Consider the following 19174-nt stretch of genomic DNA (forward strand, 5'->3'; position numbering starts at 1 on the left):
TAAGTTATACTACTTTTTCCTTTGGAAAGATACCATCTGTGCAGTCTGCAGTTCTGTTAAAGAAAGATGTGGAATCTATTTAATTATTCTTGAAAAATAATTTATTTCTGTGCTTTTTTTTTTTTTTTTTCTTTTCACACTGCATCAAATTAAAGTTGATTACGTTGATTAAGCATCATGAGGTGGGGGGTGGTTCCTTTTTGTTTTTTTGCTGGGAGTTTGCAACCCTATTAGTTAGGTTGCTTAATATTTCTGCTAAGTACTCTTTAAAATACCAGAATAGGAAGGATGGAGTAGGTTTAAGTTTATTAGATTGATCAGAACTATGAAATATTTTGGGTGCAGTATATTTTTTACATACAGGTATAACAGAATAGCTTTAGTGTTGTTGTTTATTTAAACTTGAGTATGAAGTTATACAAAATGCAGCAAGATATTAAAAAAACAGTTTTATTGATTAAAAAACACTATATCGGATTCATATCGGTATCGGCAGATATCCACATTTATGATATCGGTCATAAAAAAAGTGGTATCGTGCCATCTCTAGTTTGTATGCAAATATGCAATAGAAGGGGGAAAGCGCTGACAGTGGTGCCTGCATTTCTTTTGGTCTGAAGTTGTGTTAGGTGGGGTTTTTCTGTTGTTCTTTATTTTTCTTAACATATTTGAAAAACAATGCTGTCAACACGCTTAGTGAAGTATTGTATGTGACAGTCATGCCTATGTTGAAGCTGCCTTTCCTGCCAAAAAAATATCAATTTTTGTCCTTAACTGCTCAGTGTTATTTGTTCCTTTATGGAGAAAGTCTCCTTAGATCATGTAAACAGTGCACAGGAACCCTTCACTGGGTTGCAGTGACTTTAGAAAGAATCTCGCTTGACCTGTAGTTTTCACCTGGAAAAGGGGCATTACAATGCAAACAGTCTGACAGACAGCACTCAGACAGATTTGGCTTGGTAGATAAACTGAGACAGTTGAGGCAACACCAACTAGCTTTGCTGTGAACACAAGGAGTGATTACTGTAGTTCTGCAGTTACCAAAAGCCTTTCCTTTCAGTAAGACAAATAGTGAAGCCTGTTACACATATACTCACAGAGCTAGAGTTAAATCCAGTATCTCTTACTTCACTCAAATTAAATGCTGACAATAACAGTGGAGTGATTTATTCATTTTTGTTTATAATTAACGGCAAACAACTAACCGTTCTATTTTACTGGGACATTACAAGTGGTGGAGTGACAAACCAATCAAACAGTGTTGGACCACGGTAGCAAAGCTTTAGAAAAACTGAAAAACACCTTCAATAGGAAAAACGGCAGTGTGTATCTGTTAGTAAATCTGTGGGTGGAAGCTAAATGAAACCTCAAAGCAGAAAGTGCAAAGCATGCCTAAGTAACTGGTCACAGGGCCCATATGGGGTAAATGCTAATGCTTAAACACACTGTACCATAAGTAAAGTGTTAGCTACCATTAACAGCCTGTTCACACATCATGTCCCAACAAGTTCAATGAAACCAAAAGCAAAAGCAACTCCATTAGAAGCTTCAGCCACTGGAGACCAATGGCGTTTATGTTCTCAGTTTGACTTCAAAAATGAATGAATGAATCATCATTACAACAAAAAAATAAAAAATAAATAAAACATTCCAACAATGTATCCTAAATGCATACACATCACAATATGTTCTGCTATACATTCATCCACTTCTCCAATAGTTTCTTTGTTGGTTTTCTGCACTGAGGGAGATTTTTGGAGTAATAATACTGTAATGTGAGATGTGAAAAAGCAGAACTTCCTGCTACAGGAGCCATCTCTTCCTCTCTAGAGAAATGCTGCTGAATCCTAGTAACCTACGGTATGCATTTCTTTTACGCTTTAGCAGAATGAAAAGGTTGAGACTTACCAATTTTCTGATTGAAAATTTTGTCAAATGTCAGTTCATCTCTCTCCTCCAGGTACTTCTGCATCACACTGCGAATGCTGTGAACACAAGGTGGTGGGGAGAGGAAGAAGCAGATTAATATGCAGCACAGTTAGCAGCTCACTAAGCTACATGCAACAGCAGCTCAGCGACAGCAGTCCCAGCCTCCAGTCAGAGATCCGTCCCAGGTTTGGAAATCTCCCGTCCCCACACTGCAGGAAAGGGACAAGGACACAAGGGAGGCTACAGCAGAACCTGGAGAGATACACGCTACCCTGGGAGCAGGTGTTAATGAAAATGAGAGCAGGGAGAATGAATCAATTAGCGCCCCCTCCATAGGCCCATTAACACTTCACCAGCTCACTTCATACACAACAACAGCAGAGGAAGGCTTCACCTACAAACACCTCTGCATGCACACACTGAGCATGTGCGAGGTGAACCCTTAACTGCAGGGGCCAAGATGATGATACAATAGCAGCGACCTTATCAGACTTGTGCATCATTTCTCAATGCATTACAGTGCATAACTCATAAATGGGACACACCACAATAGTTAGCTTTTCAACAATGTATCAGTGTAAAATACTGAGCACTCTCCTATTGAAATGGTATTTTCAGTCTATTTCTAAGCATGTGAATGATTCATATTCAAGAGTTAACTAAAACACATTAGAATATGTAAAAAAAACAAAAAACGCAGGCTTTAAATTTTTTCATGTGTAAAAAGGAAATGATGCGCTAAAACAATAAGTCGATTAACATCCGTCGTTTCTGTCTACAAATGAAAACAACAAATTAAACTTCCAGTGCACACCCATCATCAACCAAAGCATTGTCCACTGGCTACAAAGGCACTTCCATCAAACATTTGCATGAATTACAGCATACATACCATAAGACAGCCACACACACACCCAAGCTACGACTACAACTAAACGACTTCATGCCCAACTGAAAAAAAGGTGCAAGCTACAATTCAATTTTCAATTCAATTATATTTATATAGCACCAAATCACAAAAAGGTGCTTTATATTGTAAGGTAGACCTTACAATAATACATTCAGGGAAAAAAACCCAACAATCATGACCCCCTATGAGCAAGCACTTTGGCGACAGTGGGAAGTAAAATCTCCCTTTTAACGGGAAGAAACATCCAGCAGAACCAGGCTCAGGGAGGGGAGGGGCGGGGCCATCTGCTGCGACCATTTGGGGTGAGAGAAAGAAAACAGGATGAAGGACATGCTGTGGAATAGAGCCAGAAATGAATAACAAGTGTGATTCAGCAGAGGTCTATTAACACATGTTGAGTGAGAAAGGTGACTGAAAAGGAAATACTCACTGCATACAGACTTCCCAGGTCTTATTCCCACACAACTTTGTCTAGTTATGTTGTAGAGCAACTTAAAAAGGCAAAAACTACAGCAGGCTGAACCCTGAATAAACCAGCACAGTAGCAGTTTCTCCCCATGGAGAATTACTCTGAAAATACAAAAACAGAACCTATCTGGACCAGAGAGTGGAAACATTAACAGGCCACAGCAAGTCAGACATCAACAACAAGACCAAGGTATACACAAATTTTGTTCAACGTTGCATCACACCCAATATGGTGGACAACTCTCAGGCAACGTGAGCATGACATTATGTGAGAAACATGCTGTAACGGCCAGAGCTGAGATGGTAAAATTAGCCAGCAGCCCAGTGCTCTGCATCCTGGGCTTGTTTGGGCTGATTTTCATGGGAAAGTGGGAATGAACATCAACTGCAGCCACAGCAACAGGAACAAGAACCTAGGAAGTAGACACTTCCTCTTTTAGAGGTTTGTGTGCCCCACTGAATCATTAGCAGCTGACTCTGGATTATTCGCGCTTAACTGCACCACATAAAAGCAGCTGGTAATATTTACTGTACAAGTCATGAATTATTGGACAGTAAACACATGTGTGTGTGGGGTGGAGTGGGGGGGAAGATAGACTGCTACACTGTATCTAGTTAGTGAGGTTAGCATTGAGTTTGCTAATGAAACATAGTGTATTAAAATCAAATGAAGAGCATGTTGGAAGAAACCAAGCACATAATCTGTATTTGACTGCTCAAGATTTGAAAGATCACCAACTGCAGTGCCACATACAACACTGAGCAAACACACGTTTGTGGCGGAAAGATAAACCCTCAGAAGCACAGTCTCACAACACTGTCATGATGGTGTCACAGATGCATAGACATTGATGTGAACAGCTTTCATTGTTTTATACCAGTGCAGCCTCCAATAACAGCAGCAGCATTAGCTCACGGGGGCAGATGACCGGAGCAGATCAGAAAACAAAGAGCCTCCCAGTGTAGAAATGCACTGTGACTGACAGTGACTGTGGGCAAAAAGACAGAAATAAAGCAGTATTATTTACAGGCATCCCCATGACACTGACAATCTGTGAGTGGCATGGTGTCAGAAGGGTATGAATGTAGCGTTAACGCTTATAGGCACTACCTTCACTTATTGTGCGTCTTTATCCGCTTTGTCCACAGTCTCAACAGTCCCCACACATTTCTGAGGAGGACCGTGGCTGCAAGAGGCAGTGTTCAAAAGTCTAGCATTGCACTGGGCAGGTATCGGAATAATAATACATCCTATTTCTCCATCTTTAAGCATGATAACCAGCCGGTGGGACCAGTACATCCAGGTACTGAGGATCAACCAATGAGCCACAAAGCAGAGATACTAAAAACCCGGGACACTTTTAGGTTTTTAGATGACCTATAACAATGATGGATGCAGCTGACAGAAGACAACTGATATCAGCTTAAACACACATCTCCTCCAGTCTTGTGTCAGTGTGTGCCACGACCTCACCTCACACAACTATATTTGGATCGCCGGTTCGATCCCTGGGCTCTCTGTCCTGGTCGTTGCGTCCTTGGGCAAGACACTTTACCCTACCGCCTACTGGTGTTGGCCAGAGGGGCCGATGGCGCGATATGGCAGCCTCGCTTCTGTCAGTCTGCCCCAGGGCAGCTGTGGCTACAACCGTAGCTTGCCTCCACCAGTGTGTGAATGCGAGAGTGAATGAATAGTGGCATTGTAAAGCGCTTTGGGTGCCTTGAAAAGCGCTATATAAATCCAATCTATTATTATTATTATTATTATTATTATTACAATTTCTTTTTTTCAAGTCAGACAGAAATATCACCTTCTGATTTCACACTGATGATGACTGATCGATCACCCGTACGCATCGAGATACATCCGTGTTGCAAGTGTCGGGCGTGTTTACAGGTTGAATATGCCCCTGCTGTGAGGAAGCTTTCATTTCTTATGAATCTCAGAACTTAAGACCTCAAAGAGGAAATTAGACAAACATCACCTTAACTGGCAAGCTGTCACCACTCACCCTGACCATCATCAATCTCAGCACCCACTAGCACAACCATTACAACACAATTCAACAAAATCTTCTGCTGCCTCCTCTGCGACCTTCATCAAAGCCACTCAACGGTGATTTCTGCAGCGACAAAGTAGCGCCCTGGAGGCAGAGACCCTCCCAATGTTAGGTGACCTGATTCTTTACCTCACTACACCCCCTGACTGCATTTCACTGCAGAAAAAAACAGGTTTGGTACACACTTGCTATTACATTGAAGCTCAGCCTGTACTAAGCAGAAGTGATGCTAGTCGCAGTAACAAGCTGCAGGTGGGTAAAGGGGTTACAAAACCAACATGTGTGAGGTCTGACTTTCAGCTCTGTATTAAAAGGTCACACACAGGAAAGGATTCTGAAATAGGTTAACTCGGATCATGTCTCTGCATTTGCTTTGGCCCCGTTTGGCGGTGGGTCAGTGCCAGTGTAAGAGGCACAAACGGCCGGCTTTCATTAGCTGTTAATCTGCACTCTGACGCTATAACAACACTGTGCTGGTGACCATTCCAGGCTCCAGGAAGTATGCACATGTGTAAATATTTAACATATTAACAGCTTGTCACTAGCATTTCTGTAGCCGGCTGTGTGGGCATGTAATTGAACTGTGCTGATAACATACTGCACAGTGCCAAGGTTCTGACCCAACTCAAACCTGCTTCAGACATTTTCAGCCCATGTCTGTAGTTCTCACGCTGTGGGAGAGCAACAACTAACATTTTATTTGCTCTGTCAATATTTCTCAAGAAAGCTTAGTTTATACCTGACAATACAAACAGGACCTGAGTAGGTGGAAGGAACACTTGTTTCAGCTCATTTGAGCCTGCAGACATGTAATTACTGTCTTTAACAGGAAAACTCACTTTGCCAAAACTTGTTTTTCTGGCTGCTGCTCAGCCTCAAGTGGATTCAGAGGGGGCAAAGACAGCCACTTATAAGAAAACCTGAGCAATTTTCAGATCTGCAATCATTTTCGATTAATTCACTCTGGAAAAAGTGGTTTTACTTTATAACTGGATAGAAATAGTCCATTAAATGCTGTATTAAATAGCAATATCTCAGTGCTGTCTGAAAAGCAAAAATATTAAAAATGGCACTTTCAGGATTAAGAGCTTATGGGATTCTTGCACAATTTACTGTTTGGCTCAACAACAGATTTTAATGACATCTGAATGCAGAGTACAAACTGCAAAATTAAAAAACTGATCTGCAACGACTGGGTAGCACAGTTGAAATGATGCATCTATCAGTGAAAAAAAAAAAAAAAAAATCACTGGCTGCAGGAGCCTGGCAGAGGGATCGTAAGTCATCATGACTAGAGCAGGGCGATATGACCAAAAATATTTATCACGATATATATTTGAAAATTTGCCATAACTGACGATATAATTGACACTAGACAAAATACTTTACAACTCCACAACTTTATTAGTGCAAACCCCCCCCCCAAAAAAACCCAATGTATTTTCACTTAAACAAGCAGCTGTTTTTTTTTTATGTGCATTAAAGTTATATAGAAATTTAACAGTGCAAATGCAAATTCCTTGCTGACAGTTTAACCAAAAGGTATTTCCAGTGGAAATTGGCCGACATGTCCTCAGCATAACCATGTATAATATCCACAAAACTTAAAAAGAGGTTATACACACACAATACGGTAATATTATGTTGAAGCACAGTACGTATCACTCCGCGAGGCTCCTGCCTACGATAGCCGTAATGCTCCGACAATCCATCAAGCAGTGCAGGTGCGTAGCTTAGCAAAGTCGTGCTAAAACATTTGACAGATTTTCGAGCGCCGTGTACCACGTAAAATCATTTCGAGGTCAGTAAACACAACCAGAATTCATACATAAGGCACACAGGATTATAAGGGGCACTGTCGATTATCAGAAAAATCAAAGGATTGATTTTAAGTGTGCCGTATTTTCCAAAAAACACGGTAATAACGACGGCCCGCTAGCATGCTCTACCAAAAATAGTACTTTGTTGTGTATCTGACGGATGAAAGCTAAACCAGTTCCACACTGAAGTTGCAGCATTTTTACAAACCAATTCTGGTTCATCTGTTTCATTTAACGATCTGCTTTCGCCCTTCTCAGTCTCCGTCGCCGCCATGCTTTTTCCGCCATGTGCGTATGAAAACAAAGGCACTGCGCATGCGCGTTTTACCCATATTTTATCGCGATATTTCATTTTCTTATCGTTGCCCAACATTATACCGGTATTACCGTGAACGGTATGAAATGACCCAGCCCTAATCATGACTCAAGCGTGACAAAGACATCAAAGACATGCTCCCTATTTTTGAAACAGCAGCAGGTGGAGAACTGGTCCATGTGGCAAAGCATGCTCAACTGGGCTGCAGAGAACAACACAGACTACTGACCATAGTGGCAGTCTCACCAGAGACCAACAATGACACACAGGATGGATTTTATTCATATGAAAACTGTTAAAGATTCCACTTATAGGTCTGATTCCTTATTGACTCAGCAGGAATCCTCCAAATGTCAGCATTAGTGCAGATGTTTTGGGGTTTGGGTTGGGTCCACAAACAGTATGTATGCAACTCGTCTAAGTCCGACCTGCCTGCATGACACTAACATTAGGCTAACCAAATATTTCTTCTCAGTAACAACCACAATGCTCAGCTGGGAAACAGTGGGGCTCATGCAGTGTTATCAAATATGAGCTTTTCATTTAGACTCATACTGTGTTAGCAAGGATGCTTCGGCATATTGACGTCTTTTTATACTGAAAAGGAAAACAGTGACATGTACTAACACTGTTGTCCAGTGTAAAACTGAGCCCGTCTTTGCTCCGCTCCCTGCTGCATGTTCCCAGCAGCACAGACCATGGGAAAAACAACATAAATAAGATCAGAGGGACGGGATTCTGAATGACGTGCTGGTCTATCGTTTGACTATACAACAATGACCAGCATGCACCACTGCAAAAATCTAAAAATGTTAAATAAGTGTGTTTTTCCCTTCATATTTAATATTTCACGTCTGCACACATGCACAGACACCACCCTGAACTCTGTGTCTCATAGAGAGAAGGCAGTTGTTTTTTGTACTTTAACTGGAGACAGGAATTGGAAGATGTGATTGGCTGAGGGCGTTACTGGTGAGGCCAGCTCTGGCTAAGACTCGGTCAGCATTAACTTGATCTCTGTAACATAACAGCAGGTCATCCTGTCGCCATCCCCCACACTTTTCTTCTCAGCTGCCGCCAGTGTTGCCGTCAAAGTCTCGCCTCACTGCCAGAGGACTCAGCGTGGCCCGCTGAGAATGTGGCAGCACCATGCTATCTCCAAAGTGCCACATTTAAGTGCAACCTTCCGGCCTCTGCAAGTATGCTGCAGGAAGCTTCACACATGCACGACTGTTACAGCTGTGCATGCATTACTGGTTGCCCATTCCCACGCATGCACGCACGCACTTTTAATCAAGTTCTGCTTTTTTTTTTAAAAACAGAAAAGCCTGTCTCTTTTACTTGCCCTTCACATTTGTCATGATTCATTCCATTCAACCATTCCACATTCCTCTGAAAACATTCAACATACGCACAATCACACTCCAACACATAGACAATACCTGGGCTTCTGTGTATAAAACATTTTGACTCCCGCAGAAAGGAACACCCCCAGCACTGTAGTAAAACTGAGGAGAATATTAGTTGGGTTGTTCGTGAACAAGACGCTCTCACGACTCGTTGAGTAACGCCACTGACGTCTGACAACGTCACATTTTAGTACCCGTTCGGATCGCTTGGAACCCCGGTCGAGCAGGTACTATTTTAATACCTAGTACCAGGTACTATGACCTAATGGAAAAGCCTAAAAACCGTGGCGAACCATGGCGATTCAATCCAAGATGGTACTAATGAAAATGGGGCTTCTGAGTCACTGAAGCAGACCCCTTCACGGTGTGTGCTGTTGGTGCCTGTTTGAGCGTTTCTAAGGGCTCATCTGAGATATGTCATGCTTGCTGTTTGGTACAGACCATCCAACAAGTTGTGCTACAGTATTGCCAGGTCACATTTCTCCATTTTATTAGTTTTGCACTTGCATTAATTAGAAGATGTGTGTCTATAAATCTCCTACTCAGTTTCTGCATGCAGCTGCGAACATGATCCTAATGAGCTCACTTCTGGCTCCAAAGAACCATAATGGCTGCAGCTGAAAGAAGCTTCAGAAAGTGTGTGATGCCACAAACACTCTGTCCAGCTCTTATGCTCTCTATAGTGCACGTGTACACACAAACAAGTACTGGCTGTATGTAATGGTGCGGACAGGAAATTAAAAACTAGGAACTAAACAAAAGATAAATGTATAAATGAAGGAACAAACTAGTTTTAAAAGGCATATTAAATTAGCAATCTACATTTGATCACTATCCTCTAGGTTGTTGTTCAGTGACACAACCCAAGCCTGCAGTCACAGACTCTACCAGGTATGTGGTAGATAGGAGGAAGGGCTGGAAACACTATGACCTACAGGCACATCCAACGGTCTCACCACTTTTTGAGGAAATGCAGTAATCGAGGATGCACATGAAGCATGTGGGTGAGACACAGATACAGCCCTGTTAGTCAAGTCCAAGTTTATATCACTGAATTTTGTCAAGATAGCATTCTGTGTCAGGCTACATAATAGTCTGATCCTTTATTATTTCCAACTCCCATTAACTTTGTCAAATGGGAGATATAAATGAGTGTATTCAAGCTGACTTCATGAGCACTTCAGGAAATAAGCAGTGCCTCTGCAGGTCCACTTAAATACAAACCAGCGCTCTTCATCACAAACTTGTTTGTGTTTACAGTTATAATTCATGCAGTTGTATTGGACAGCTTATTCTCTTAATGTCCTCACTGACATGTTGGAGGCACATTTTCAGCCTGGCTTCACTGACTGGTTTACTCATCAGCTGTGTTACACTGCTTTCACAGGTCCATTAGCTGAACCTTTTATCTCTGCGGCTCCTTTATGGTAATGTGTAATGTAATAAATAATAAAGCTCATATCTAGCACAGAATCATTTGATAAACCACTCTCACAAAAACATTACACTAATGATCGATTGTGTGGTTTGTTTCCTCATACAGAAACGCCTCCGCTTGTTACAGGATTCAACCTGGTGTGGTCTTTACATGGAGCGGAGCTGCCAATCCTTGGATTAACTTGCAGCCTCCATGTTTCCCTGAAGACTAAATGTCTAATGAGTGAACTCAATTAGCCCGGCATACAGTTTCACTGGTAAGTCTACACTGAGTGCTAAAGCTTTGCTCTGTTTGTGGAGACGAGCACAAAGGTCATCCACTCTAACAGAGTGCTCCTGTGCAACCGCAGAGCAGTTCAGTTCTGATCAATAACATACCAGCACCTGGGTTTGCCATTTCATTTTTCTAAGAACCTCTACAGCTCCTCCTAATACAGATTTACAGATTTGAAAAAAAAGCAGCTAATGGTCATCCAATCAAGTAAGGGTCTGCAATTTAGAAACAGCACCATGGCTCTCCAGCTGCTGGAAAATCAGCATGTTTATGGAACCCAGTGTTCAAGTGATTTTAATCCCAGCAAAAATGGTTGCTGACGATTCGATTTTATTATGTGTATACACCGCACCACACTGTTTTAATAATATACTCAGCTCGGTGCTTGGTCTCGCACACACAAATATGAATTTGGAACTCATCAGCGCATGTCAGATGTTGCGTCATCTATCATCAGTTGGGTGGATGCTGGGGGCTGTCAGTTTAAAGATTCCTTTTCACTCCCAGGTGAGATTGAAGATATAGGCTTAATTATGGCTAAATATTATTTTTCCGCCACAAGGTGATCAGGACAACTGCAGACTAATTTACAACAGTAAATACATTTGAAAATAATAATATAGGTACATCCCAATACAGGTCTATATATGATCATTTCATAGTCCCTGTGGATGCAATGTTATGTTCTCAATTTGCATTTCTTTAATGTGTCAACGTACGCCACCCACATGTAACTCAACATCACCAAAATTTATATGTGACAGCATTTTGTTCGACTCATGCCTAAATACAGAATGAAGAATCTGAAAAAGCGTCACATCTCTACGAGGTAAATGAAGTAAAATCTCAGTAAAAATCTGACCACTCAAAACATTATGTGCTACAGAAATACACAAATATGGAAAATTAATTCTTTGGTGAGATCCAAATACATAGAAATTAAATCCAGAAAAAAAAAAAAAATGCAGAGCGAGAACTGTGAGCTGTTCCAGGCTAAGTGAGGGGAGAGGAGACGTCACACTTCGTTCACCTGTGAGACACAGGACTCGGTTGAGAAGCCACCAAACCAAGGACTGATGCTAAATGGCCACTGAGCCAGCCAAACAGAAAACACAGAGGTCCAAGGGAAGCTGCAACACAGCAGCTAATATTTATCTTAAAACAAGAATTGCCATGTGGTAGCAATCTTAGAGCCATGTGTGGCAGTTATTTGGGCATTTATTTAGAAATTCCATATGAATGAATGAATGGGGGGGTGTCATTCATAACAAAGACTGTACTCCACAATTACCAGTCATGTCTGAGATTACAACTGCAGTACTGTGCTGTAAATATGTTTGAAACACAGAAGGTTATACTTTTGTGCACGCCAATAATTACACACCATACAGAAACATGGAAAAGCTTCAGAATGAAAAATCAACACAAAAAGTAACTGTTTCAAGACAAACTCAAAAATCCAGTTAACTGACCAGACCTACACTACATGCTGCACACATGATCACTAAGTCCTGTGTTTGCTTTGTGTTTCCACTCCCAACAAACTGCAGCAGCTTTCACATTACCACACCAGGAGAACCAAACCAAAAAGGGCAAACGCACCAGTTGTTTGGACAATACCACAAAGGTTAATCACAAAAAACACTTTAACCAACGCACAAACCAATGTTTGAATGAATCACCGAAAACACACAGCTGGCTAAGACCTTTTGTGAGTCTGACTGCCGAGCGGCTCTTTTGGAGGAGGAAAGCTGCCATGTCTGCCATGAACTGACTCAGTGCTGTGTTTCTCTCTGATCCACGTACTGAGGACTGGGTCTTTCTCTCCAGCTGATGTATGGATCTCCAAATATACCTGTGGCCTGGCTAGGTAAAGTCTTTGTATGGGAGACGCACTTACTGTTGTAGTGGCACATGTTAGTGTTCTTGTATCATCACTGACAGCTGCCACACAGCAGTCCACAAGCAATTAGCCAATCTGCTGCTATAAAATATAAGTGTGATATTATCTAAAAGCCCTAAACAGATTTAGTCCTCTGCAAGGTATTGTCTCAATTATTAAACAATGTTCAAAGCAAAGGCTGGAACACACATTAAAATAAAGCAAAAGCCTATGTTTTAAAATCTGTGACAGCCACAAAGAAGGCCCAAAAGTTTAGTAACTGACGCACGTGTATGTGCTACTGCAAGACTGCAGTTTGCTCTCTTTGGCTCTGTTGTGTATATTTGTTCATGTTTTCTGAAAGTGCTTCAGATTTAGCTCTCTGGACCAGAATACACTTACTATCAGCTTGAACTTTAAGCACCATGAGAGAACTGTTATTTTGATTTGGTGTTTTCTAAAATAAACTGGAGACAAATTATTTCGCAATTGAACTATTTTGTTCTGGGGGAAAAATAAAATTGGACAAAATTTGCAGCCAAATGATGCCGGTTCTGATCTTTGGGTTTACATTGTTTTTAATTCTCCTTCACTGCCAATGAAACAAAGAGCGTTTCACAGTTACTGGTTTCCACAAACACCGTTTCTGAATCGACCTCTACTCAATCGTGTACATTTAGAGAAGATAGAATGAGCATAAATAACACCCAGATAACTTTTTTCATCTGCCCTTTTTAGCCACACCATCACGTACACAGAGTTAGTGCAGGGTTGGGTGCTTAAGGGCCATGAATCTCCAAGTCATAATTATTGTGTTATTCTGTGACTGAATGCTCAATGTAATGGATTAACGGTTAAGACGAGCTTCAGGTTCTGCGAGTTACTTTTAATACCACACTGGAATGACCTGAAAACAACAGCACATCAACTTTCTTACAACCTTTTACAACAGTGATGCTTCAGAAACAACATGAAGCTCCTGATTCACTTATTTAGGTTTGTTACAAATAATGAAAGTGCTTTAATTTGAGCCCATTTCAGAAGCACTGACAAGCTGACTGTTAGAGGAAATCACCGGCCACTGCTGCCAGACCTGTCAGAGGTGGGAACTCTCTGCAGAGCGTCAGAGCCTTTGTTTGTGCACTGAAGGTGTCTAAAGTCTGCCAAGAGGGCGGGGCCCTCCTGCTGTTATGGCATGTAAATACATCAATGAGTTACAGGGAGCAAGGACTGATTTTTGACCTAATTCACTCTACATGAACAACGATCAAGGTACACGCATTCAATTGGTTATCAGAGAATATGCTTTCATGTAATCATTTCAGCTGGAAAAAAAAATTAGCAGCACGTATTCAAGTGTCTTTCTGCTGGGCCGCCAGATTAACAAAGATAAAGTATCAGCAGAGCAACATTATTGGACACACAAATTCAAAATTATGCTTTTTTGAACTTCTACTGCTAACTCAAACTTTACACACCTCCATCACTGAATGAAGAAAAGAGTAGGATAATATTTCTCACCGCACTATGAGGTGCAGATTTTCCTATAAATGACAGGACTAATATTTAGTTCTACAACTGTTTATTGATTTCTTACTACTGAAAGTCTTCTTTTCCTCTCAGCACATCAGCTAGTCACAGGCACCTGCACTATGAAATGACTTAAAGATACCCCAGGTATCTTTCTGTTATCTGGATCCACTTACCCCAACAATGGCAATCAGGATAACTCTTACATGAAGCTGGTTATGAACTCACTAAGGCACAAGCGTGTTCACATGACAGGCTTGGCGCTGGCAGCGTCTGACCAATTACACAGATTATTGGAAGAGGATTAAAGAGGATTATTACTTAAAGCTGAGCAGCTAAATATATAAAATTTACAACAGTAAATATATTTGGAATTATTAACATAGGTATGTGCAAATACAGATCTACATATGATCATTTCATAGTCCCGTGGATGCAATGTTATGTTCTCCATTTGCATTGTTTTAACGTGTTGCATTCAATGTACGCCACCCATATAACTCAACATCACCAAAATTTATATGTGACAGAAATCTGTTCAGCTCACCCAAAAAAATACAGAATGAAGAATCTGAAAGTGTCAAACAAAGACAATTAGATAAAATGTTAACAACTGACAATGTGTTTCAGGGCATTTTAAAGAGTAACGTGAAAGTAATGTAATGGGTAGTGTAATGAATTACTTTCTCCTGGGAGTACTTAAGTAATATAGTGCATTATTTTTGAGAAAAGCGTCATTTTAAATACATTTCTTTTTTAAATAATGACCCCAACACTGATTACGCCAACATGCTGTGGTGAAACGTGTTTTTGTTTCCACCTTTAATCGGACCAGATTTCTTGCTCATTTCGTAAAGCCCTGTGCTTTGGTTGAGGTTGCTGTAGGAGCTTCTTCTCTTGGTATTACATCGTCACAGGACACTGACACAGCTCTTGCTGTCAGAGATGGCCAAGCCTAACTCGTTATTGTGCACAAACACATGGTGTCGCTATAATATACATATATACACAGATGTGTGTGTGTGTGTGTGTGTGTGTGTGTGTGTGTGTGTGTGTGTGTGTGTGTGTGTGTGTGTGTATATATATATATATATATATATATATATATATATATATATATATATATATAGATAGAGAGAGAGAGAGAGAGCTGTATATATACACCCTACTTCATATTAAGATTCTAGATTAAATGTTTCATTAAAAAAAATAGACCTCAGAGTTATACTGTGTACTACGATAAGAAGATGTATTAATTTTATATTAGTTAAAGCTTGTATTTAAAGCTCACTCTGAATATGTCAGCTAATTCTCACGTCAACAGATGGACAAAGTGATCTAAAGGAGGAAGAGTCATAGTGGAAGCACTGGGGTGTCAGATGTGACTGTGTCAGCAGGGAAGAAGAATTCTGAAAGGGACTACAGAAGTCAGGACTAGCTCTGAGTCAATCTGACATTTGCAGCTTTCATATGCAAAAATAACATTGAAATAAATACAAAACACCCCAGAATCCAGCCTCAAAACCGTAAGGAAAAACCCGTTTGTGATTAAGAAATGTGGAGTACAAGGTAATAGCTGGGAGCTCAGATCAGATCAGTGACAGTGGTACAAACTATCCAGCTAATCCACACATAACTGCTGTTCACACAGTTAGCGTTTGACTGAACTCAAATGTTGCTGTGAAATTTTCACAGACCTCATATGAAAAGCAACCATGTCAATAACCAAATTTCAACCACATCCCCTTCAATGAACTTGCACGCTACAACCTGGACTGAAGCGACACTTTCAAGCCTCTGCTGCAGGGACAAAAGGATGTACAATTATATACAAATGGTAAGAGGTGGTGGGGGTGTACTATTTCAATAGGACTCTAGCTTTAGTCTTGAGTAACACCCTCCTCGGTGAGCTGGACGCTTGCAAACAGCAAAGATGAGATCAACAGCTGTATAGAGTGGTAATAAAGATGCATCAGAAGGATTTACAGCAGCACCGACAACACTTAGCAGCTTCAAAGAATGAAATGAACTGGCTACAAGACACAGATTTAGGATCAGACCTTTAGTCAAGAAAGCCCGGGAGCAAAGAAAACATGTCTGACAAGCAATGGACACCAGAAACGATGGCAAACAAAATGTGCAGGTAGCTCCAACACTGTGGATCATTGGATTAACTTCTTGTTAACTTTAAGCTCTATGACAATGATGGTTGAAATGCAGATTTTAAGAGGCCAGGGTTTGCTGCATGTTCTTAGAAACCTAAAGTGAGAAAAAGCTTTACAGTCATTTCAGTCCCCATCAAAGGTAAGGCACAGGTTTGAGAGGAAGCACGCCTCCATCGCCATATATGGTCGCGTAGCATGCACAGAAAATGTCATCCATTTCACAAAAACGCACACATACACACACACAAAAGCCCAGCATCAAAGCCCCTATGGATGTGCTTACCTAGGCTCAGGCAAAATGATTTTCTTGCTCGCCCGGGCCGCTGGAGTAGATTTGCTCTTCTCCATCGCCATCAAGTAACTGACATCGGCGAGCACCGCTTCAAGGTCCGCCATCTTTCGACCCTGGGACGACCAAATCGATTAAATAACCGGGCCGGGAAGGGTGGCTTCTGATTTAGGGGCTTAAAAACAACGTCCTCGGCCAGATGTGACCCACATCAAGGGCCAAGGCGCGCTGTGGGGGCCGGATGAATGGACGACGGCGCTGACCGTCTGCTGGGAAACGGCGGCGTTGTCTGCAGCTCCAAGTCTGTTCAAACTACCATCGTTGTCACGTAAAAGAGGAAACTTACGAGGGAAGACATAGGGTAGGGGTTAGTCAAAATATCTGCAGTAAGCAGACCCGCTAGATCCACCGTCCTTGCGATTCCATGTAGCGCAAGGGGCGAGAGTAAGGACCTGTGATGTTTCTCACACAGGTAGGTGCGATGCACCACACACGGGCTCTGTCAGGCTCTACAGGTCTCCGGGGACTTGCCTGGTCCTCCTGTGTCCAAACGACTGGTCTGTCTCCAGTGCGGCATGTGCTTCAGGAAGAAGGGAATGAGGGAAGGAGGGGGCAGGGGGTGTTCCTTAAAATGTAAACACTACTGTCGAAAAAATGTTCTAATCTTAGCGGACTGCCTGCTCCTCTCTGCAACACAAAATCAGCCACGCCGTGACAAGACAGGCTTAACGATCAGTGCAGAGGGGCTGGTGAGACACTGCTGAACGGGTTAGATGTGGATAATCAAGGTGCCCGTTTGTAGTCTTGTGCTCCTGCAGCAAAACGCTAATCTGTCAGGCGCGACCTGGCATAAATAAAAGCGTGCAAGCCGAGGTTAGAGATAAGCCAGGATTCATGATTTGCATTCCAGAGTATCCACACAGCGCTGCTGTTTGTGCCCCTGCTGCTGCTTTCCTGTGCAGCGTTAAGGCTCAAACCTTCCTTATCGTCTCGTCAATCACGCACAAAAAAAGTCACCGGAAAAGATGCGGTTAAACTGCTGACAGAGGTTTGTCGCCAAATTCTGTCCAGGTGTAAAGGAATTGAATCAAGCGATCACAAACCAAATCCAGCGGTACATAGCTAACTGGTTTCTAGCCGCTGCCACTATAGATATTTGGGTTCGTTCGCTAGTTAGCTACCACGCTAGCTAGCAAAATGAAACCTGCTAGCCACGAGGCTAACTAACCACCAGGATTCAGAGCGGCCAGTCAGACACTCTTATTTTAGGCTATTCCGCTTCAGCAGACATATAAAATCAATCCCGTTGCAAAGACAGCCACTTGCAGGCAGACAAACAGCAGCGATTTTCTCAGCAACGTTAAGCTAACGGCCGAGGCAAGGACACTGGAGACTCGTATTGGGGAAGTCTTGCAGCGTTTCCGCTAAACAGTCTTCGACAGTCCGGTGAAGTCAGAACGAGGATAGAGATGCAAAACAACAACCCATAGCTGCTTCTTCGGTTACCCCGAACGTTAGGGGGACCCTCCCTGCCTAAAGACCCAGCACAGAGTTACTGAGTGTGGGGGTGAGGGTGACGCTGATGATGGAGGAGGGGGAGGGAGCGCTGGCCAGTAGTCTGCTTGGTAAACGCTAACTTTTCTTCCTCTCTGTAAACGCTGGCTGCCCGACTGCGCGGCGAGGCAAACTGTCAAATTCTTTAGTCCGTGCAATGTTAAGAAAAAAAAACCCAGAAACAATATTTATAGTGATGAGGTTAACAGTACGCTGGCGCGCGCCTCAGAGATGGGAAACTGAACGTTCAGATCAGGTCTTCTTGCTCCGCGGCAGCCCCGCGCACCTCCTGCCTACCAGGTTCTCGGCGTTCGCAGAGCCACTCGGCTGCTTAAACGCTCCAAGCCTCTGAACGAGTCTCCTTCCGCAGCCTCTGACTGAGTGCCAGTCGGTCAAGTCCGCTTGTTTCAATTAAGGTGTTCGTCGCCTCTAGTACGGCACATGTGTGGCTTAAAGCCTCCTTCTCTATATTTTTTTGGTGTTTTTTGCTAGCACAGTGGCTCTGTCTGCTTTGTAGTTCGACTTCCTCCCACTGCGGCGGGGAGAGGCTCGTAAAACACGGAGCGGCTCTCTCGGCTGTTGGAACGGAAGCGCGTTATTAGAGGTGCTTAGAGAGGAAGGTGTTGTTTCGCTCTGTTTATTTATGTATTACAAACAAACAAGGCGCAATCCGCGCCTATTCATGCACGTGCAGCTAACTTAATCAGGACGCCGTGTCCGCGGTGATTAACGATGCTCACTGAGAACAGCTTGGATTGGCCTGTAGAAAAGAGAGCTCTTTGGTCGGGCCTGCTCTGTTTCCGCTGCACTACATTACCCCGCTGCCCCCCACGCTGCTGCTGTTCGCACTGAATTGGAATAGTCACGAACAGTAGCTTCCGACAGTTCATATTACAGCAGTGTATTTTGCGTCAACGTACCCGCCGAGGGATGCGTGCGTTGCTCAGGTGGAGATGCAGTGCCGTTGCCTGGCCGCACATGGTAATACTCTTAGTTCAGTTGACGGGCAAAGAGGCTTTGAAGTAAGGTGGGCGTCAGGAGCAGGGCTGTTTTGGATGAAAACTGCATAGAGGGGCCATCATAGGGACCATAAGTCTGAGTGACAAAAAAAAAGACTCACTTAAAATGTGC

At 42.4% G+C, this 19174-nt stretch overlaps 1 protein-coding gene across 1 annotated transcript in view; it reads right to left on the minus strand.

The window, feature by feature from the left end:
• grk3 (G protein-coupled receptor kinase 3) overlaps positions 1 to 18879 on the minus strand; it is a 72619-nt gene extending 53740 nt beyond the window's left edge. Inside the window, exons 1-2 of the mRNA XM_040048767.1 lie at positions 16484 to 18879; positions 1909 to 1985 (exon numbers count right to left, since the gene is read on the minus strand). Of these exons, the coding sequence (XP_039904701.1) occupies positions 1909 to 1985; positions 16484 to 16596 (190 nt within the window). The 5' untranslated portion in view covers positions 16597 to 18879. The remainder of the gene's footprint in view (positions 1 to 1908; positions 1986 to 16483) is intronic.
• Positions 18880 to 19174: the final 295 nt, after the last annotated feature.

This window comes from Simochromis diagramma, unplaced genomic scaffold (assembly GCF_900408965.1).
Source record: "Simochromis diagramma unplaced genomic scaffold, fSimDia1.1 OVJJ01000683.1, whole genome shotgun sequence".
Classification (NCBI taxonomy): Eukaryota; Metazoa; Chordata; class Actinopteri; order Cichliformes; family Cichlidae; genus Simochromis; species Simochromis diagramma.